Source organism: Ictalurus furcatus, chromosome 12 (genome assembly GCF_023375685.1).
Source record: "Ictalurus furcatus strain D&B chromosome 12, Billie_1.0, whole genome shotgun sequence".
NCBI lineage: Eukaryota > Metazoa > Chordata > Actinopteri > Siluriformes > Ictaluridae > Ictalurus > Ictalurus furcatus.
In genome coordinates this window covers 26216382-26239661 of record NC_071266.1, presented here as the reverse complement: position 1 = coordinate 26239661, position 23280 = coordinate 26216382, and the positions used below count along the sequence as shown (strand labels likewise).

At 39.1% G+C, this 23280-nt stretch overlaps 1 protein-coding gene across 1 annotated transcript; it reads left to right on the top strand.

The window, feature by feature from the left end:
* The first annotated feature begins 1151 nt into the window (after nucleotides 1-1151).
* On the top strand, nucleotides 1152-21942 carry LOC128615550 (NACHT, LRR and PYD domains-containing protein 12-like). The gene is made up of 12 exons (XM_053637738.1): nucleotides 1152-1705; nucleotides 4177-4319; nucleotides 5764-5880; nucleotides 6159-6275; nucleotides 7508-7561; nucleotides 7807-9576; nucleotides 10535-10708; nucleotides 13154-13327; nucleotides 16792-16965; nucleotides 18571-18744; nucleotides 19611-19784; nucleotides 20721-21942. The coding sequence occupies exons 2-12, from the start codon at nucleotides 4267-4269 to the stop codon at nucleotides 20788-20790; spliced, it is 3051 nt and encodes a 1016-aa protein (XP_053493713.1). The 5' UTR covers nucleotides 1152-1705; nucleotides 4177-4266; the 3' UTR covers nucleotides 20791-21942.
* Nucleotides 21943-23280: the final 1338 nt, after the last annotated feature.

The following is a 23280-nucleotide window of genomic DNA, read 5'->3' as shown; positions in this document are numbered from 1 at the left end:
GAGTAATTGTCAAGTGACTGAGGAAGAAAGTCCTCTAAGGCAGAGAAGAATTTTATATTAAACACCGCGGAGATCAAACTGTGCTGCACGAGCAAAAACTCATGTTTGTATCCAAAATGCTCCGCTGTGTGTAAGGGGCAGGGATCGAAAAAAATCAATCGGCCAACTAATCGATTATGAAAATAATCGTTAGTTGCAGCTCTAATATATACACATCAAACTATTTAAAACTAGATAAATTAAAAAGCTGCTTAAATGTTGTTCCTCAGATGTACCCCAACTCCACACCATACTGTTCAGAGTGCTTTTGCTTTTATTAAAGATTCCTGTTTTGGTGACACTTTACAATAAGTAAACTGTAATAAACTGTTTTTCTTTATAATTATGATGATTATTTTGGTTAAAATAAAATGACCTTATGTTGCAGCCTGACCAACAGTGTGTCGGTTTAAATGGTGGGTGTAGAATGTGATGTAGTCCAAGTTTACATGAGGATGTATGTCTTACCTGAATCTTTTTCATTTTTCTTTTCCAGCAGTTCCAGCATCGGACTCGTTTCCATCCTTTTTGGCCTCTCCTTCACTTGCTGTTTGGAAATCTGTTTGGATTATTATCGATTAGTTGTTGCAGCTCTACAATAAAGACTGAAAACACTTTTTCCAGTAAGAAATGGAGAATTGTGAAGTCTGGTATTGGGAAATGTTTTTGTTCCAGTCTGAGATGGTAAAAACTTTTTTTCTCCCAGTTGGAATGTAGGGTATTGTGGTTTTTTTCACACACAGAAAGTGGGAATTGTATTTTCTCCCAGTCCAAAGATAATAAGTAAGATTTTTCCCAGTCGGAATTAACGAATTGCATTTTTCCATAGTCAGAGGTAGAAATGACTTGTTTTTGAAATGACCAGTCTGAGATGAATTTTTTCTCCAAGAGGATGAGAATTACGATTTTCCCCAGCTGGAATGTCAGAAATGAGGTTTATTCCTCCTGCACTTCAACTCCGAGTGTCTTCCCGCGACGTCCTCGTCATCGTGGTGTTCATGTTGAACACGGCTCCTCTCGCTACCTCTCAGCTTTAAACCACATGTTTAATTGTATATGTCATGTTTACCGGACGAACGTGTTTTTATTTATTGATGTCATCGTGCAATACAGGTGTGTTTAATTGCTGTGTGTGTTTTAATGCTTTAGTGTTTTATTTCTCTTCTGATTGCAGTCCTGGTTTGTTATTACTAATGTTATTACTAAAACACAAGCCATAAAATGTTATTGTTTGTGCTGATCACTGAGACTGAATTAGTGAGTGTAAAAAAGTGTGTGTGTGTGTGTGTGTGTGTCCTGTACAGTAAGTGCTTGTGCCACGCAACAGTATGTACAGTATGTGGTTCCAACATGTGATCTCTCCAGCTGCATGCAGAAATAAACTAAAGAGTCTCTTTTACAGCAAAGTGAAATGAGTTCATTTCTTCAACACTATTCCTGCAGAATTCTATGGGCGTGTCGCAACTCTCTTTTTCAGCGGCGCGAAGCCCCGCCCCGTTCTGCAGGCTTCAGCAGGTAGGGGGCGGAGCTAACGTCACAGGTAAAAGTGAAAGAGTTTCTCTCTCAGCCTCGACTCCATTTTGTCTCTGTTGGAAAAGCAGAAAAACCTCAACACCAGGCAGAAACGGTGATATTAATGTCACACAACATGGACTGCTGAATAAAAGTAAGTTATTTCTTTAACAGAAACGACTTTATATTTTATTTTACTCGTGTAAAAACAGCAGTAAGAAAACTGCGTCACTTCCCCGGAACTGAAGCCATCTTCCCTGTAAAGCTGCTGTTTATCAGCTGTGTGTTATATATTTTATATATAAGTTTCTCTCTTCGATGAATGTTCAGTGTTTGGGGGATTTAGATTTATTAGTGTGGAACAAACATCATATGTTTTAAGATCTGTCTTCTACGGAAGTCCAGAAAAGGCCATGATGATGTATAATAATCCCCCGTCGTTGTGTTGTACAAACAGTACTTCCGGTTTAATTTCTCTCTGCAGCAGGGCCGTGGTTCAGACAGAACACCTTCATAATGGAGCGGTTCAGAGAGGTTTATTTTCAGCTTGGACTCGAGTATAAAGAAATAAAGTCAGTGGTTAGTTGAAGGTTTTCACACTGCGGTTAAGCAGCAGCTCTTCCTGAAATCTCGCTTCATCTAGATGCACATAAACAGCAGCAGAAAAAGCTCCTTCACTTTTATACAAAACCATCATTTTAAATACATAAGGAACACAACAAACACAACAATTGACAGTATTTATGAGTGTACAGGAAAAACGTCTTTATAACCCTTTACATTTAAATAATGGCAAAATCAATTAAGTTTAAAGAGACACTATAAAGTAGTAAGCCAAATAAATATACATTTACTAAAACATCTTTTAAGAAACTATATTATTATTATTATTATTATTGTTATAAATCTAAACATGAATATATTTTTAAACGTGTAGATTGATAACGGTTCATTTCACAGAGGAAGTCCGACAGCAAAATGTTAATATTTTATTTCGTCTTAAGACTGAAGTAAAAGGTACGTTTCAGATTGGTAGGTGATCAAATCCTCTCAGATCAGTTCATAGAGACCTACTATAAGCTCACAATAAAGATCAATTCATTTTACTGTAGAATTTTGAAGTAATACGTTTTTAAAAAGAGTAGATGGTTTATTTCACAGAGGAAATCTCTGACAACAAAATATTAATATTTTACTTCATCTAACTGCTGTAAGAGTAAAAGGGACGTTTCAAATCTAAAACCCACTCAGATCAGTTCACAGTGACCTACTCTATGCTCACAATAAAGAGCAATTCATTTTACTCGAAAGTTTCTCGGGGGAATGGAAAAGCATCAAAATGTAAATTTTCCTCCAATCTCATATTATTTTTCAGCACCATGTCCCCTTAGGGGCTCCGCAGGATAGTGTTCCTGTAGCTCAGTACTATCTTGTAGGCGTAACTGTAATAAAATTCTTAATTAGTTAGTTAATATGATCATTTTTTGGCTCACAATTAATTATGAGTCTTACTACATGAATGATTATCAATACGATGATAGCTGGATGGATCGCTATCTATTAACATGCCAAGAATGCAAAGGCTAACCAGTAAACTGTTAGAACACTTCCTGTCTATTAACAACTGGTAAAGATACCCTGTATTAAAATATATTATATTACATAATGTAGTGTGTTGCAAGGGTATCAGTCAAAAACTGTCAACAAATACAATGACTCACATGTAGTGTGTTGGTGGATGAAGTCGTGTCTCTCATGAAGAACAGGTAACTTCGCTAATGGAAGTGGAAGGCAGCCAATCAGAACTGATTTCCGAAAAAATGAGTTATCCAATGATATTTGAGGTTACAGTCAAGCCACTTGGGCCTGCCCACTGCTGAGAAAAAGGAAAAGGGGAGGGGAGCATCTATCTGACTTGGAGTGAGAGATGCTTATGGAAACTGTGAAAATATTCGACACTCTAGGGGATTAATGTGAAACACTGGTTATTATTGGTTTGTCCATGTGTGTGTCAGTGAGAACATGAGAACTAGTGGATAAAGTCTGGATCATAAAACAAGATGACGTGTCTAAGCATTTTCAGCACAGCGAACAAAATATATTTAGTATTATGGTACGTGTGATCCCTCTGTAAATACAGATCATGGATCGTTCACAGTCTAAAACAGTCATATGGAACATCCTTACTTTAGGCTCACAGAAATCATCTCTGTTTAGTACAACTGATTTCAGACTTACTGACTTCTGGCTCAGAATTTACAGTACATTTATTTAAATTAAAACCCATGTAATGCTGTTAAAGAGAAAGTGATATTAGAGTTAAAGTAGCACTTCTATTAACTACAAATCATTTTAGACTTTTTATTTAAAGCATCATACTTGCACTTCAAACTGTGTCTCCCCCCTTCCAGCAGAGGTCTCCCTCCCCTGATTATTGATCTGTTCACCTCACCTCTACACACACACACACACAGACACACACACACACAAACACACACACACACACACACACACACACACACACACACAACTTTGTTTTATCAAAGGAGCAACATTTTCTTTAGTTGAGAGATGTGAAAGATTTTTCCCCCAATTTTACCTGTGTGTTTGTTTTGTGTTTTCTAGGAGTGTCAGTAATTCCAGCAGAAGAGATCAGCATCTTCAGGACTCAGCTGTGTGTCCATGAGCTGTCTGTGTTTACACTAATATTCAAACATGGAGACCCCTGACCTGGACACAGATAATGTGACCCCGCCCTCAAATAACCAGTAAGCTTCCATGTCTTAGTATTTTAGTCATTAAATATTCATATCTGGAATATATAATGAGTTTATATGAAAATAATAACACAAATTTATACTAAGCATGAGAAGTTATCAGTCATCACTTGAAAAAACTGCTAGATTCTGTTGATTGTAATAAAATGATGTCCTTATGAAAATGAACCATACAGTCGAACAGTAAAGAGACATGAGACAATACACTAAAGCCACGGTACGAGACATATCCCTATACAGGCTTCAGAAGACGATACTGACGAGACGGTGTTTACACAAATCAAACCACTGCAATATCAGTACAATAGGGGCGTTAAACTCAAACTCTGCCTGAGACACTTCAGCATTTTTGTGAGACCCTGAAGGGCCATAATCAAAGTTTATACATTTTTCCTCACATTTATCATATTCTATCAAATAACACCAATAATCTGTAGTCTCTGACATTCGTATAGGATGTTTCTACAGGAAAAAGAAGGGCTATTAAAGTGTATAATAACATTTATAATAATAATAAAATCAGTTTAATAATTATAATTATATTTATTATACTGACTATAATGTAAAACATTTTTTAGGAAGTCATTCCTTTGTTTAATCCCATTTTATTTGATAGCAGCTGCTGTGATGAGAAACAGGATTAGTCTTCTGGGATGGTGCATTGTTCCTGTTTCTGTTAGAAAGTTACTAGTCAGATATCTACACTATAAGCACAGAGATATGGAGGTGAGAGCCGGTGAAGTAGCTGCTGGAGTTTACTGCAGAAGAAAAGTAGATCAGGATTTATAATATAAGGTGTCATTTTTCTCTGTTATTAACATGTAATCTTTATCTTTTTCAGTGGAGCTGTCATAATTCTGTTTCATGGCACCGTTATTAATGTAGAAAGATTGTAGATTGTGCCTTAAATTACTAAAATAACAAACTAGTGTCATCAGCGCTCCTTCTGCTGTCTGACATCCACCTGAAATACACGAGCGCATCACTAAACAATTTAACTGTACAGATGAGGAAAACAGTCCTGATTATATTTTGTATATTTCCTCATCACAAACTATTAATTTGTGGTTACGCCACTGCCAGCACAAAACACCACGTGCTTCTGAATCGTTTTAGACGTGAGTGAGACTTACATCAAGTGCAGCACACAGGCGTTTATTTAACCCTCATTTCAGACTGTGGTCAAGCCAAACCGTGATAGAAACTCCAGTGCACTCGTACAAAGGTTTATGGTAACTACCTTCAGACGGCTACACTTTGAATATCTGCTGTGAATTCTGGACAGTTTGAAAATGTTGAGCAGTAGTGCACTACGAGCCGTTTCAGTGTTATTTTATCCAAGTTCACGCAGGCCAAATGAAACAAGGCTGTGGACTATAAAGTAAGCATTAATTAAGTAAATTGTGTCTCATTCCTTCTCTATAATGTTGTACAGTAAACTACAGAGAAAGAGATCAGACTCCCCAGAACCCAGCTGTGTCTCCATGAAGAGTGATGTGTCTATGGAGCTTCCTCAGACCTTTAGAAATAAAGACTCCACATCTGTACACAGGTAACATCCCATAATTCTCATAGTTAAAGTCACTGCAGAGAGAAAGGCCGTGTTACACATTCTTTTATCCAGTCCAGGGTCATTAGCAGCATTCTGATATTTATCGGTTTATTCTCAATGTATTTTGATGTGACAATAAGAGTGGTAGTAACGGCTAACAACATAGTTAAAACAACCAATAAAGACTTACATTCCACTGTTCATTATTAGAGCAAATTAACAAGTCAGTCAGAATATGTAAATAGTGTATATAAAGAACTTTCTATAATGTTGTACAGTAAACTACAGAGAAAGAGATCAGACTCCCCAGAACCCAGCTGTGTCTCTATGAAGAGTGATGGGTCTATGGTTCCTCCTCAGAACTTTAGAAATGAAGACTCCTCATCTGTACACAGGTAACATCCCATAATTCTCATAGTTAAAGTCACAGTTATGTCTGTGCTACACAATGATTAGCATATGTTTTGATTTATATTTCAGTTTCTTGGTCTTTATTGATACTACAGAACTTTATGAAGCTCAAAATGTCTTACAGGTAGTGTCTTAAATGCTAAAGCAAGAAATGCTAATATAAGCAAAATAAACTATAGGAATCAATATGTAATGACACTAAAACTACTACTACTACTACTAATAATAGTAATAATAAACATTTAATAGGAAATAATAAATTATGAAAATAATATAATGTACATAAACACCAGGCTATAAAATTTCATGAAACAGAAACAAGTATTCAACACTGATTCTAAAATGAACAGGAAGTGCAAAGTAACAACATTGTTGTTTTGTGCTAAAATCCAGGCACCACTGAGATCACGGTTACTTGGACGTGTCTCCATGAAGAGTGATGTGTCTGAGTATTTCTGTAAAATATACTAGAAAATGGAGACTCTTTATATGAACACAGGCACTGATTATTTACCATAAATCATATAACTGACATTACAGAGTTTATTAATAATAATAATCACAATCAGCATTTTCCTCAATTTAATCATCTCACCTCCCAAAATCATGTCAGTGGGTCTACTGATAACTAAATTGTCCCTACAGGTGACGACTGAATCTCATCCACAGTGTCGTATAATTCTGGATAGAGTTACAGATTTTTATACCTGTGAACCTTTCTAGCAGGTTTTTAAAATAATAATGATCTGTATCTGCATCCATTCAGGACACATTATCTGTTCATTCTGAATGATGTCCTCATGTTCTGTTACAACCATAATGACCATATACAGTCCCCTCCACAAGTATTGGAACAGCGAGGCCAATTCTTTCGCTTTTGCTATACACTGAAGACATTTGGGTTGGAGATAAAAGATGAATGAGACAATAGATCAGAATTTCAGCTTTCATTTCCTGCATGATAAGGTGCCATGTTCTAAGTTATTTAATACATCTAGATGTAGATAAAGAAAAACAAAACTAGAAAACTTCAAATTAAAACGGACACATTTTTTCTCCAGGTCCACAATGTTGGTGATGTTGTATTTAGCAGTGTGTTTTATAAATATTAATGCCCTTACTACAATTATTTTACTAGAATTGGGGCTAAATTTTAGACTCCAGTATTAAAATGATGAAAGTTATTGTCTTTAACAGCTACAGTTTTTATTCCCAGTGTTCTACAGAAGTCAGGAGACAGAAGAGAAAAGAACGCCATCACAGCTACAGGGTAAGATCAAACCCAACATCATGACTGTGACACTGACGCGCTGGTATTATAAACATCTCTGCTGTTATTTCCTGCAGAGTGATTAGATTATAGAACACATACTGTAGAATAAGGCAAATACACAGTGAGAACATCATAAAGAATGGTTATCTGTGGTAACAGTCAGAAAAAAATGTGATTAAACTCTTAAACTTAATAATTAGACCCCATGTCTCACCATGTCTTCCTTCTTCACCCTGTCACAGACACGACCCGGAACCTGCTGCTGTAAATGACTTCCAGAAAAAGTTCAAATTAAATCTGATGAAGAAGTTTCAGTGTTTAAATGGAGTGATGATAAACCCGGAAAACCGAAGACTCCTGAATGAGATCTACACAGAGCTCTACATCACAGAGGGAGACAGTGGAGACGTCAATAAAGAACATGAGGTGAGACAGATCGAGGCAGCATCCAGGAGAACAACAACAGAGGAAACGCCAATCAAATGCAATGACATCTTTAAGCCCTTACCTGATCAAGACGAACCCATCAGAACTGTGCTGACAAAGGGAGTCGCTGGCATCGGAAAAACAGTCTCTGTGCAGAAGTTCATTCTGGACTGGGCTGAAGGGAAAGCAAATCAGGATGTCCAGCTCATGTTTCCACTTCCTTTCAGAGAGCTGAATTTGATGAAGGACCAGAAACTGAGTCTGATGGATCTCCTTCATGTCTGTTTTAAGGAGACAAAAGAAACAGAAATGTCCAGTTTGGAAAAGGTTCTGTTCATTTTTGACGGATTGGACGAGTGTCGTTTTCCTCTGGATTTCCAGAACACAGAGAGAGTGTGTGATGTAACTGAATCAGCATCAGTGCATGTGCTGCTGATAAACCTGATCAAAGGGAATCTGCTTCCCTCTGCTCTCATCTGGATCACCTCCCGACCAGCAGCAGCTGATCAAATCCCCTCTGAGTGTGTCCATCGAGTCACAGAGGTACGAGGGTTCACTGACCCACAGAAGGAGGAGTACTTCAGGAAGAGGATCAGTGATCAGAGCCTGGCCAATAACATCATCACACACCTGAAGTCATTAAGAAGCCTCTACATCATGTGCCACATCCCAGTCTTCTGCTGGATTTCAGCCACTGTTCTAGAGAGAATGTTGGATGAAGTAGAGAGTGGAGAGATGCCCAAGACTCTGACTCAAATGTACACACACTTCCTCATCATTCAGACAAACATCATAAGAGAAAAGTACTCAAAGAAGCAGGAGAGTGATGAAGAAATGCTTCTCAAACTGGGGCGACTGGCTTTTCAGCAGCTGAAGAAAGGCAACCTGATCTTCTATGAGGAAGAGCTGAGAGAGTGTGGCATTGATGTGAGAGAAGCAGCAGTGTACTCAGGTGTGTGTACGCAGATCTTCAGAGAAGAGTTTGGACTTCACCAGAGTAAAGTGTACTGCTTTGTTCATCTGAGCATTCAGGAGCATCTCGCAGCTCTGTATGGGCACCTGACATTCATGAAGGAAAAGAGAAATGTTCTTGAACAGAGTCGGGTCTTTAAGACAATTTCAGATGTCCACGAGAGTGCTGTAGATCAGGCCTTAAACAGTGAGACTGGACATCTGGATCTTTTCCTCCGCTTTCTTCTGGGTTTCTCACTGGAGTCCAATCAGAAACTCTTACATACCTTAGTAACACATACAGGAAGTATCTCCCAGACAGGAAAGAGGAACACAGTACAGTACATCAAGGAGATGATCAGTAGAAATACCCCTACAGAGAAATCCATCAATCTGTTCCACTGTCTGAATGAACTGGAGGACAATTCTCTAGTGGAGGAAATCCAACGCTACCTGAAATCTGGAACACAAAGTGAACTCTCTTCTTCACAGTGGTCTGCTCTGGTGTTTGTGTTACTGACATCAGCAGAGGAGCTGGAGGAATTTGACCTGAGTAAATATATCTCTACAGATAAAATAAGAGATGAGATTCTTGTGAAGGTGATGCCTGTGATTGCAGCATCCAGAAAAGCAATGTAAGTAAAGCTGAATAGAACTGTTCTACTGTTACAGTGTTAAGATAACAAATCAAATGTCTTAGCTGTTCAGATCAATCTAACTCTTCAGGACACTTTAGACTCTTTCTTTTCTCCTATTAATAACATTTTAGATCAAACTCTTGCTTTCCCATTTGGTGTCCCGGATCTTATACTCCATGTTTATACAATGTGTGTGTGATGATGGACGCAGCTGAAAACTCCCACCAAGCCGAATCTGAACAGCTCTGACTGTGTGGGATGTTTGTCTAACTGATGTTTGTGCTTTTGAAACTGAGAAGTTGCAGTGAAAGCTTTGAGGACTTGTTTGATAATTTGCATTACTGTTCGTTCATTATGTATTATTTCCTTCAGTATCAGGTGTGATACAATTCAAGAACGTGGTTGGAGAGCTCTGGACTCAGTGCTCAGCTCAGAAACCTCCAATCTGAGAGAACTGCATCTGACTGTGGATACACTGGATCTGACTGGGATTAATCTAGGAGACTCAGGAGTGAAGCGTCTCTCTGCTCTACTGGAGAATCCTCAGTGTAAAGTAAAAAATCTGAAGTAAGATCATCTCTCTGAGAGACACAGTACTCACTAAAAGCTGCAGTTAATAGTTGTGTACAGTTCTGTTTTTTCAGTTAAATCAGTACAACATACAGAACAAATATATTAGTCATTAAACATATCACTTGTGCATTAAAGTAATAATTAAATACACTTAGATATGTGTATAAAATACATCTAAACAGAGATTTAAAATAAACCTGACTCATTACTTTTAACATAAACCATCAATAGTTTTACACCATAATTGGTCAGTATTAATAATATCTTGTGATTGGACAAGAGAAGGGAGACAGTCCAACATAACAGACACATCATCTTTACAGTAAGTTTTAAACCAAGATGAAAATGTGTTGATGAAGAGTGTGTCATTGTGTCTCTGCAGGTTGTATGATTGTGGTGTCTCAGTTGAAGGCTGTGCTGCTCTGACTTCAGCTCTGAGATCAAACCCCTCACACCTGAGAGAACTGGATCTGACTGAGAATAAACTAGGAGACTCAGGTGTGAAGTGTCTCTCTGCTGTACTGGAGAATCCTCTCTGTAAACTGGAGATACTGGGGTAAGATCATCTCTCTGAGAGTCACATGACCTGCTCCTCAGTAAGACACATTCTCTAATAGTGAGACTGAAGCAGAGGTTTTAGGTTCATCATCAATGTCCTGAGGAGGAAGATTGTTTCTTTTCACTGCACACTGATGATCTGTCAGAGTCTTTGGGTCAGATGTACGTATGTGAGAAGCTGCAGCACAAAACGTGACTTGATGCGACTGCAATGTGTCTAAAATTACTGTGAAATTTACTACAACACTGTAACTAATCACACAAACTGCAGCTCAGACACAAACTAAATACACTGTGTGTGATGCAGGGTTTAAATGCAGCAGGGAAACGGTGCAAATGATCTCAAAATATAGAATTTATCAATTAAAATGAGAAGTTAATGTTATAGAACTGAAACGGTAAAAAAATTATGAAACATTTGATTTTTAATTAAAATGGAATTTCTATGGAAAGGGTTGCCAGATCTGCTTTACAGAAGCAGCCCAATGGACTTCACTGTGAATTTATCAGTCTCACACTTACTTACTTTTTTCCCTTTGGGGAACAAAGACCACTGACGACCTTCCACCATCTTTCACAGTTGTTCTCTAACCTCTCCAGTTGTTTTCACTCCTTTAGACCTATCTTGCCCAGTGGCGCACGGTGGCTTATTGGTTTGCACGTTTGCCTCACACCTCCAGGGTTTGGGGTTCGATTCCCACCGTGGCCCTGTGTGTGCGGAGTTTGCACGTTCTCCCCGTGCTGCGGGGGTTTCCTCCGGGTACTCCAATTTCCTCCCCCAGTCCAAAGACATGCATGGTAGGCTGATTGGCATGTCCAAAGGGTCCGTAGTGCGTGAATGTGTGTGCACGGAAGGAGCCTCCCATGGCGCACCCTGGTACTGAACCAACGTTCACTATCATACTGCTGAGCGACTAATCCTTCCACCATCATGGTTTCACTATTAAGTGGAACCTTGACACAAAAGAAGAAGAAGATCAACACCCAGAGTATTATTTTAATGACTTTGGGGGTCATTTATCGATCTTTTAGTAAAGTTGTGTGTAAATGTTTGCGTGAGTCAAACCCAGCTCGAATTTTCCACCGGATTTACAAACGTCTCTGAGAGTCTGATTTTCTTCGTACTCGCTTTAATGTTTAGTTTTATTTGTCTTAATTTATGGGTTTGTATTGGCTCACTTTTAAAATATTTTTAAATAAACTCCAATAATATAAATCATCTGGTTTTCACAAATGTTGTCAGTGGTGCTCTTAGTCCCTGATCTAGTGAACTAGCATGAGGATGTGTTTTTGATAGAAACTCCAGAGCACTTCTATGGCCGCATTTACACTACATGCTTGAACGCCTACAAGCACACGGGAAAAACTACAGAAGATTAGCTTAACAAGTTTAGCTCCGCCCCGCCTCGTTGAGAGGAAAAGAGAGGAAAGCCAGTATCGTTGCCGGTGTGCAACCGATGCTATCGTTCATTTCAAACAAAGCGAGGAAACACCTGGAATTTGGCGAAGCACCTGAAAGACTGTCCTACGTTATATTTGTTGAAGCAGCTGGGATCGTGGTCGTGAAACCAGCTAACGTCATGCTCCATGTAATGTTAGCGATAGCCCGTTATCTGTTAACGACGCTAACACATTGCAGTGTTATAAACTACCTCCGAATGGACCACCATGCATCGCCATTCAGCCCGTGTCCTGTCAGCTAAATGTAGCCTCATGTCACTAATAATTATTCACATGTTCATGCTTGTAATAAATCTTTTTGGCCTGCCACCAGATCAGTGAATTTAAACTAATGCTTGTATTCAGAGTATAAGGTGTGTGTGTGTGTGTGTGTCTGTGTGCATGTGCGTGTGTGTGCATGTGTGCGCGTGTGTTTAGTGGTGCACCTCCACTCACTGTCGGACAGTGTTTGATAACTAAACCCCCCCCCCCACCACCACCTCTCTCTCTCCCCCTCTCTTTCTCTCCCTCTCTTTGCCAGTATCAGCCAGAGGAGGATGTCCTCCAGGAGAGTTTATTTTTATTATTTATTTAATTTTTTTAACACCACACTGTGGTATCGACTTTGGTAGCGAGTATCGTGTACTTTTGGTGCTACTTCCTAACAAGCTGGGAAATGTGAAGAAAAGAATTTCCCTGTGCTGTAATATATATGTGATAAATAAAGACTTCTTCTTATGTATAAATGTACACACACTCAGGAGCACGAGTAGAATACGAATGAACAGGATTTTCATGAATACCAAATTTCTTGTGTAAACGCTCGTACAAACGATTTACACACAAACCCGTTCATATCCAGTTTTATAAATGAGGCACATTGTTAATTAGAATAAACAGATGATATTAAATCCTCATGTCATTCTGAATAATAAAATCCCACACATCATCTTTAAAGTAATGAAAATGTGTTGATGAAGAGTGTGTCATTGTGTCTCTGCAGGTTGTGGGATTGTGGTGTCTCAGATGAAGGCTGTGCTGCTCTGACTTCAGCTCTGAGATCAAACCCCTCACACCTGAGAGAACTGTATCTGTCCTGGAATAAACTAGGAGACTCAGGAGGGAAGTGTCTCTCTGCTGTACTGGAGAATCCTCACTGTAAACTGGAGATACTGAAGTAAGATCATCTCTCTGAGAGTCACATGACCTGCTCCTCAGTAAGACACATTCTCTAATAGTGAGACTGAAGCAGAGGTTTTAGGTTCATCATCAATGTCCTGAGGAGGAAGATTGTTTCTTTTCACTGCACACTGATGATCTGTCACAGAGTCTTTGGGTCAGATGTACGTCTGTGAGAAGCTGCAGCACAAAACGTGACTTGATGCGACTGCAATGTGTCTAAAATTACTGTGAAATTTACTAAACATTGTAAATAATCACACAAACTGCAGCTCAGACACAAACTAAATACACTGTGTGTGATGCAGGGTTTAAATGCAGCAGGGAAACGGTGCAAATGATCTCAAAATATAGAATTTATCAATTAAAATGAGAAGTTAATGTTATAGAACTGAAACGGTAAAAAAATTATGAAACATTTGATTTTTAATTAAAATGGAACTTCTATGGAAAGGGTTGCCAGATCTGCTTTACAGAAGCAGCCCAATGGACTTCACTGTAAATTTATCAGTCTCATACTTACTTACTTTTTTCCCTCTGGGGAACACAGACCACTGACGACCTTCCACCATCTTTCACAGTTGTTCTCTAACCTCTCCAGTTGTTTTCACTCCTTTAGACCTATCTTGCCCAGGGGCGCACCGTGGCTTATTGGTTTGCACGTTCGCCTCACACCTCCAGGGTTTGGGGTTCGATTCCCACCGTGGCCCTGTGTGTGCGGAGTTTGCACGTTCTCCCCGTGCTGTGGGGGTTTCCTCCGGGTACTCCAGTTTCCTCCCCCAGTCCAAAGACATGCATGGTAGGCTGATTGGCACGTCCAAAGGGTCCGTAGTGCGTGAATGTGTGTGCACGGAAGGAGCCTCCCATGGTGCACTGGTACTGAACCAACGTTCACTATCATACTGCTGAGCGACTAATCCTTCCACCATCATGGTTTCACTATTAAGTGGAACCTTGACACAAAAGAAGAAGAAGATCAACACCCAAAGTATTATTTTAATGACTTTGGGGGTCATTTATCGATCTTTTAGTAAAGTTGTGTGTAAATGTTTGCGTGAGTCAAACCCAGCTCGAATTTTCCACCGGATTTACAAACGTCTCTGAGAGTCTGATTTTCTTCGTACTCGCTTTAATGATTAGTTTTATTTGTCTTAATTTATGGGTTTGTATTGGCTCACTTTTAAAATATTTTTAAATAAACTCCAATAATATAAAACATCTGGTTTTCACAAATGTTGTCAGTGGTGCTCTTAGTCCCTGATCTAGTGAACTAGCATGAGGATGTGTTTTTGATAGAACCTCCAGAGCACTTCTATGGCCGCATTTACACTACATGCTTCAAGTGTCTCCGATTCCGATTCATACATGGAAATAAATCTGATATGAATCGGATACGTGCATTTGTGTCTGCCATGTAATCAGACTAGGGATGTCACAAGAACCGATACTTCGGTACCAAGTCAGTACCAACATTTTTAAAACTTGACGGTACTTATTTTTCTGCAGTAACGTTGATACTGTATGTAACGAAAGTACAGAGGCTGCGATTCTTCCGGACCTGACGGGGGCAGCAAAAACGCGCAAGTGTTTTAGTCGGTCCACAAGTGGTAAAGAAGAAGAAGAACGCCTACAAGCACACGGGAAAAACTACAGAAGATTAGCTTAACAAGTTTAGCTCCGCCCCGCCTCGTTGAGAGGAAAAGAGAGGAAAGCTAGTATCGTTGCCGGTGTGCAACCGATGCTATCGTTCATTTCAAACAAAGCGAGGAAACACCTGGAATTTGGCGAAGCACCTGAAAGACTGTCCTACGTTATATTTGTTGAGGCAGCTGGGATCGTGGTCGTGAAACCAGCTACCGTCATGCTCCATGTAATGTTTGCGATAGCCCGTTATCTGTTAACGACGCTAACACATTGCAGTGTTATAAACTACCTCCGAATGGACCACCATGCATCGCCATTCAGCCCGTGTCCTGTCAGCTAAATGTAGCCTCATGTCACTAATAATTATTCACATGTTCATGCTTTTAATAAATCTTTTTGGCCTGCCACCAGATCAGTGAATTTAAACTAATGCTTGTATTCAGAGTATAAGGTGTGTGTGTGTGTGTCTGTGTGCATGCATGCGTGTGTGTGCATGTGCGCGTGTGTGTTTAGGGGTGCACCTCCACTCACTGTCGGACAGTGTTTGATAACTAAACCCCCCCCCCCCCCCCACACCTCTCTCTCTCCCCCTCTCTTTGCCAGTATCAGCCAGAGGAGGATGTCCTCCAGGAGAGTTTATTTTTATTATTTATTTAATTTTTTTAACACCACACTGTGGTATCGACTTTGGTAGCGAGTATCGTGTACTTTTGGTGCTACTTCCTAACAAGCTGGGAAATGTGAAGAAAAGAATTTGACTGTGCTGTAATGTATATGTGATAAATAAAGACTTCTTCTTATGTATAAATGTACACACACTCAGGAGCACGAGTAGAATACGAATGAACAGGATTTTCATGAACACCAAATTTCTTGTGTAGACGCTCGTACAAACGATTTACACACAAACCCGTTCATATCCAGTTTTATAAATGAGGCACATTGTTAATTAGAATAAACAGATGATATTAAATCCTCATGTCATTCTGAATAATAAAATCCCACACATCATCTTTAAAGTAATGAAAATGTGTTGATGAGTGTGTCTCTCTCACCGTTTACATGGACAGCAGTAATCTAATTATTGACCTTACTCTGAGTAAGATAATAATGTGATTAAGGTGTTTACATGAGTCGCTTTTAGAATACTTTAGTCATGTTCCCGTTTTACATGTTCTAGAATATAATTAGATTAACAGCCCGCGTCATTACGTCACCGCGCCACGCCGTCCGACGTCCCTCCAGAATCTCACGTATTAACATACGACTCCTCTTCGTTATGGTACCGTATACAGTTTTGGGTGTTTCATTTTTAATTTTACGAACGCTTGAAGTGCAGTTGATAATTTGTCATGCTGTACGTGCAAATAGACAACTGCTTGAAGCCGTGGGCTGCGTCACAAACCGCATACTTACTGTCTATATAGTAGCCGAGATGCATGTATTTTTCCCCACTACAGGCCTATAGTAGGCAAGTATGCGGTTTGGGACGCAGCCGTACTCTCTTGTTCGCCATGAAATGTTGATCACTGCCGTGTGTGATCGTGTCCTGTCGCAAACTGCGGTGAAAACTCGCACAGCGTTCATATTGTGATTAAGGTGTTTACATGTCTGTAATGCACGTCGATAATGCGACTAAAACAGGAGTACTCCACCTGTCTTAATTCGATTATTGCTTACCTCGAGTATGACCTTAATCAGATCAAGGTAATTAAAAATTGCTATTTACATGGTAGTTTCTTAATTAGAGTATGGTCTTAATCGGGTTAAGAGTGGATTATTGTTGTCCATGTAAACGCACTGATTGTGTCTCTGCAGGTTGGGTTGTTGTGATATCCCAGGTGAAGGCTGTGCTGCTCTGACTTCAGCTCTGAGATCAAACCCCTCACACCTGAGAAAACTGGATCTGTCTGTGAATAAACTAGGAGACTCAGGAGGGAAGTGTCTCTCTGCTGTACTGGAGAATCCTCACTGTAAACTGGAGATACTGAGGTAAGATCATCTCTCTGAGAGTCACATGACCTGCTCCTCAGTAAGACACATTCTCTAATAGTGAGACTGAAGCAGAGGTTTTAGGTTCATCATCAATGTCCTGAGGAGGAAGATTGTTTCTTTTCACTGCACACTGATGATCTGTCACAGAGTCTTTGGGTCAGATGTACGTATGTGAGAAGCTGCAGCACAAAACGTGACTTGATGCGACTGCAATGTGTCTAAAATTACTGTGAAATTTACTACAACACTGTAACTAATCACACAAACTGCAGCTCAGACACAAACTAAATACACTGTGTGTGATGCAGGGTTTAAATGCAGCAGGGAAACGGTGCAAATGATCTCAAAATATAGAATTTATAAATTAAAATGAGAAATTAATGTTATAGAACTTAACACGTCAATACATTTTATGTGTGAAACGTTCAATAAATAATTTTTAATTAAAATGGAGTTACTATAAAAAGGGTTGCCAGATCTGCTTTACAAAAGCAGCCCAATGGACTTCACTGTAAATTTATCAGTCTCATACTTACTTACTTTTTTCCCTCTGGGGAACACAGACCACTGACGACCTTCCACCATCTTTCACAGTTGTTCTCTAACCTCTCCAGTTGTTTTCACTCCTTTAGACCTATCAACACCCAAAGTATTATTTTAATGACTTTGGGGGTCATTTATCGATCTTTTAGTAAAGTTGTGTGTAAATGTTTGCGTGAGTCAAACCCAGCTCGAGTTTTCCACCGGATTTACAAAAGTCTCTGAAAGTCTGATTTTCTTCTTACTCGCTTTAATGATTAGTTTTATTTGTCTTCATTTATGGGTTTGTATTGGCTCACTTTTTATATTCTTTAATAAACTCCAATAATATAAAACATCTGGTTTTCACAAATGTTGTCAGTGGTGCTCTTAGTCCCTGATCTAGTGAACTAGCATGAGGATGTGTTTTTGATAGAAACTCCAAAGAACTTCTATAAGTGGCTCTGGATAAAGGAGTCTGCTAAACACTGTAAACATCTTAAAAATAAACTATTTAAATTCAACAGGATATTCCAGATATAATATTACAGTAATCCATGCAAATTCTATGATTTGAAGTTGATCAAGTCAGTGTTTACATCATTTAGTCTGGGGCAGTGGTGGCTCACCGTTAAGGCTATGGGTTACTGATCAGAAGGTTTGGCCCTTGAACAAGGCCCTTAACCCTATCTGCTCCAGGGGCGCTGTATCATGTCTGATCCTTCACTCTGACTCCAACTTCCTAACAAGTTGGAAATGTGAAGAAAAGAATTTGACTGTGCTGTAATGTATATGTGATAAATAAAGACTTCTTCTTAAGTATAAATGTACACACACTCAGGAGCACGAGTAGAATACGAATGAACAGGATTTTCATGAATACCAAATTTCTTGTGTAGACGCTCGTACAAACGATTTACACACAAACCCGTTCATATCCAGTTTTATAAATGAGACACATTGTTAATTAGAATAAACAGATGATATTAAATCCTCATGTCATTCTGAATAATAAAATCCCACACATCATCTTTAAAGTAATGAAAATGTGTTGATGAAGAGTGTGTCATTGTGTCTCTGCAGGTTGTGGGGTTGTGGTGTCTCAGGTGAAGGCTGTGCTGCTCTGGCTTCAGCTCTGAGATCAAACCCCTCACACCTGAGAGAACTGGATCTGTCTGTGAATAATATAGGAGACTCAGGAGGGAAGAGTCTCTCTGCTGTACTGGAGAATCCTCTCTGTAAACTGGAGATACTGAAGTAAGATCATCTCTCTGAGAGTCACATGACCTGCTCCTCAGTAAGACACATTCTCTAATAGTGAGACTGAAGCAGAGGTTTTAGGTTCATCATCAATGTCCTGAGGAGGAAGATTGTTTCTTTTCACTGCACACTGATGATCTGTCACAGAGTCTTTGGGTCAGATGTACGTATGTGAGAAGCTGCAGCACAAAACGTGACTTGATGCGACTGCAATGTGTCTAAAATTACTGTGAAATTTACTACAACACTGTAACTAATCACACAAACTGCAGCTCCGACACAAACTAAATACACTGTGTGTGATGCAGGGTGAAATTCTTAAAGTGGAAATTTTGTTCTGTTAGTGAGGATTCTTTCAGTACGACTGTGTCTAGCTGCTATGAACCGGGTTGCCAGATCTGTGTTACAGAAGCAGCCAAATAGACAAGCAGTATTAAACTTATGCAGTTTTCCTCAGTAATGAAAACACACACACACACACACTGCACTAAAATGCATTAAAAATACGTCAAAACATTAAGTGTTTCATCAAAAATAAGGAGTGATTTTTAAATGATTTCACTTTGATAATAATAAAACAGGGTCTAATGTTCTTCCAAGTCACTGGAATGTGTGTAAAATAACAGACAAACACATTCTGCATGAATAAAACAGTCAGACTTGTTCTTGTCAGTACTGAATAAACCATTTAAACATTCACAGTCTCACACGCGCTCTCTCTCTCTCTCTCTCTCTCTCTCTCTCACTCACACACACACACACACACACACACACTCACACACACACTCATTTCAAGATGCACAAAGCATGTCTTGATGTCCATAAACTGAGAGAGTGAAGAGTGTGTCATTGTGTCTCTGCAGGTTGTATGATTGTGGTGTCTCAGATGAAGGCTGTGCTGCTCTGACTTCAGCTCTGAGATCAAACCCCTCACACCTGAGAGAACTGGATCTGTCTCAGAATAAACTAGGAGACTCAGGAGTGAAGAGTCTCTCTGCTCTGAAGAATGATGAACATTACAAACTACAGACACTGAGGTGAGTAATTATATTTTTTAGATAAACACTGAAACAAATTAAAAGACTGACAGCATTATTTTGTAGATTATTTTGTACATTAGTATTATTTTATAGATTATTTTGTACATTAGTATTATTTTGTACATTTAATTTGAGTTGCAGTAAATATCAGATTATCAGATACTGGGTTAAAATTGTACTATATTCTATTTAATCAGACTTTTTCTAACAATGAGCTTTAATGCTCTTTGGTATTGATTTAAAATTGATGTGAAAGCAGAAGACAGGGAGTCAGACAGAGTCTACAAAATGTCAGCACTGAGTGCATGAGAGTGATTGTAAATGAACACCTCGTCTCCTTGTGACACCCTGCTATCTCTGACTTCATACTGCTGCTTTTGTCTGAATAAGATGATCTCGGCTTCTCCCCGTTTCTGATCGACAGCAGATTTTCTTCTCCGCTCTCATAAAAGCGAATTAAAATCATCATCTTTGATGCCACACTGCTACAAATATTTAATTTAAGGAGTCACTTTACTCTGACACTCCTTCCAGCACTCCACCTCCACACCGTGTCTTCTGTCATTCCTGTAAAGTTCCCCTCCGCTTGTTCTTAACGTCTGCACTTAAATACACGTGTAGAACAAGAGATAAAACACACAGCAGTGATCACTGTTTTCAAAATAAAGCTCTACAGCCTGTGATTGTATAAGAGCAGTGATGTGATGGTAAATATCTGCTCATGTTCCTGTTAGATCTTGTGGAAGTTCTCATCTGTTCTAGCTAAATGTTCTAACAAATGTATTGTATAAGAATGAAGAAATGTTGAATGATTATGAACAGGAGATAATAATGTTTTCCTGCAGCAGAGATGATTACATGCTGTTGATCATGAAGTACCACAGTCTAGTTTTAGGTTATTAATTCAGATATCTGTCTTTTACATTTTAATAGACTACACACGTCTCAGCACCGAGTAGAACAACCTGTGACCCCTGGACAAAATTATCCTCAGTCCCAATGAAAACCTGAGGGATTATTTGGAACAGCAGGTGAAAAACCACACGAACTCCAGCTGAACCCAGTCAGTGGAAGACGGAGCCGAAATGGACAGGAACAGTTTCATGACATTGGTGGGATTCTCACCTGACAGGATTAGCATCTGAGGAGTTTATGTGAAGAAGCCCCTAGGAGACTCACCACAAGTCACATTTCTCACTCCGTCCTTTAGTTGGTGTTTAATATAGTGTAGATCTTTTTTTTCCAGGATCAGATCTAATCTGTTCTTTATTTTCTCTGATATCTGATCCCCATTTCTTTGCTAGTATCAGCTGATCATACCCGGTATGGCATCAGTGCCTTCTCTATTACTTAAGTGTACTCTACTTGCAATATTTTGAAGAAGTGAATATATAAGTACAATATAATTATATAATACGATATTATTTGTGCTGTATAAAATTAGTTCATGTATTTAACATGAATTTTTGTCTAACATACTATGCAAGAGCTTATTTAGATGTTATTTCAGGTGTAATGCTTAAGTGATTGAGAGAGAGAAACACACACACAGATCTGGAGAAATGCAACAGTTTTTGCAAAAATGTATAACAAAAGCATTTTTTTAATTAAATGTCAAAACATTTCATTCATTCAGTTTTATATACAGTACAGTGAGAATGTGTGAATTAACATAACTGCAGAGAGTGTGTGTGTGTGTGTGTGTGTGTTGATGCCTCGACTGTTCCCTCCTTCACGATGGCCATCGCCAGGTTACGCGCCAGAGCCAATCGCAGCAGCTCCAGCTTTGTGGACTCGACATCATCCTGAAACACACACACACACACACACACACCCCATTTCATATCCTGTATACCACAGAGATTATTCAGATCTGGATTCTGATTGGTCAGAAGGTTTTGATTAGTGTTCTGTAACAGCAGCTCTGACAGTAGTGCAGCTGTGAGTCCCAGGTCTATATTAATGCTCTGGTTCTGATACGTTATCGTTTCTATAGTAATATGGAAGTGAATTTGTGCCAGATGTACTGAACATAACTTTTTAAGAAACGGACAAAAATATACAATGATAAAGAAGAAAAAAACTCAAACTGAAAACAGTGAACTCTGTAGCAAAGATTTAACATGTTCTTCAAATAAACAGCGTTCTTTGTGAACTGCTTTCTCAGCTTCCTTTTCACTAATCACGGTTTATGAACACGCATCATCCACTGTGAAAATGACTTCAAGTGTCAGAAAAGTATATTTTCATCTCGCTGCCCCATCATTTACACTTCAGTTTGTGCTGAACATTACATTAAGAGTGAAATAAACGATTTATCACACAATCACAACTGAAAAACCTGTTAAAAAAAAGCAAATGGCGTGGATTTTAAGATTGTGTGTGTGTGTGTGTGTGTGTGTTGCACATGTGCTAGATGCTCTGGTTTAAGCTCGCTGTTGTCAGAGGTCAGCTCTTCCAGACAAAACATGAGTTCATAGGTCTGATCCACTGAAAAGATCACACACACACACACACACACACACACACACACACACACACACACACCAGGGATTATAATTCCATATACATGTCAACATCACCCTGGAAATAAAGTGGAAAGACAGGGAAGACTCCATTGTCCAGTGTTTCACGCAGTTACACTGCACCAGAGATCAACTGAGACAGATTAGCGTTAGAATCTGCAGTGTGTACAGTTATTTTCATTAGGAAGAATAAATCCTCAGACATGGTGTTCCTGAGCTGTTAGGAGTCATCATCATAATTAGACCTGCTCAAGTTTGATTCCCGTCACACGCAGTCATGGATACATGACACACAATGTGCTTCTTCCCCAAAGTGTTCACACAAAGTCTGAAACACAATTGTACAGAAAGTCTCTGAATGTTCTTATGTGAAACACTTACAAAAGCAATAATTGTTTACCAGAAGGTGTTAATCCTACAAATCCGGCATCTAATCATCAGCAGTTTTTAACAAACTTAATGTATTTATTTATTTAAAACATATACATCGAACATGTTTGAGCATCTGCAAAAGTTTGAATAAGACCCTCATAGACATAAAAAATAATCTGATCCAGTTTTCTGTTCACACTTTAAACCCAGGATTGACTTTCCCAGTATTTTCCCAGCACACGTGCACAACCCCATCGTCATCAACTGCAGGGAAAACAAGTGGATAAAGCTGAGTGCAGTGTGTGTGTGTGTGTGTGTGTGTGTGTGTGTGTGTGTGTGTGTGAGAGAGAGAGAGAGAGATCTTTACTGTCATGAGGGAGAGCAGGAGCTTTGAGACAATGTCTATTGTAAAAAGCGCTATACAAATAAAATTGAATTGAATTGAATTGAATTGAAGCTTTGCTGCCTCGGTGAACTTCTTTTCTCCGTACAGCCGGTGGAACTCGCGGTACTTCCCTACACACACATACACGCATCTGTGTTACAATGTTTCTGAGGAGCTTCTATTGACTTGTGGACTAATGTATCTAAATAAA

Bases quoted from the DNA above. Each gene is read 5' to 3' on its own strand.
- LOC128615550 (XM_053637738.1), top strand. From the start codon at position 4,267: ATGGAGACCCCTGACCTGGACACAGATAATGTGACCCCGCCCTCAAAT. The intron at 5,881-6,158 runs GTAACATCCCAT...AATGTTGTACAG, and splicing joins GACTCCACATCTGTACACAG to TAAACTACAGAGAAAGAGAT. The intron at 13,328-16,791 runs GTAAGATCATCT...GTGTCTCTGCAG, and splicing joins TGTAAACTGGAGATACTGAA to GTTGGGTTGTTGTGATATCC.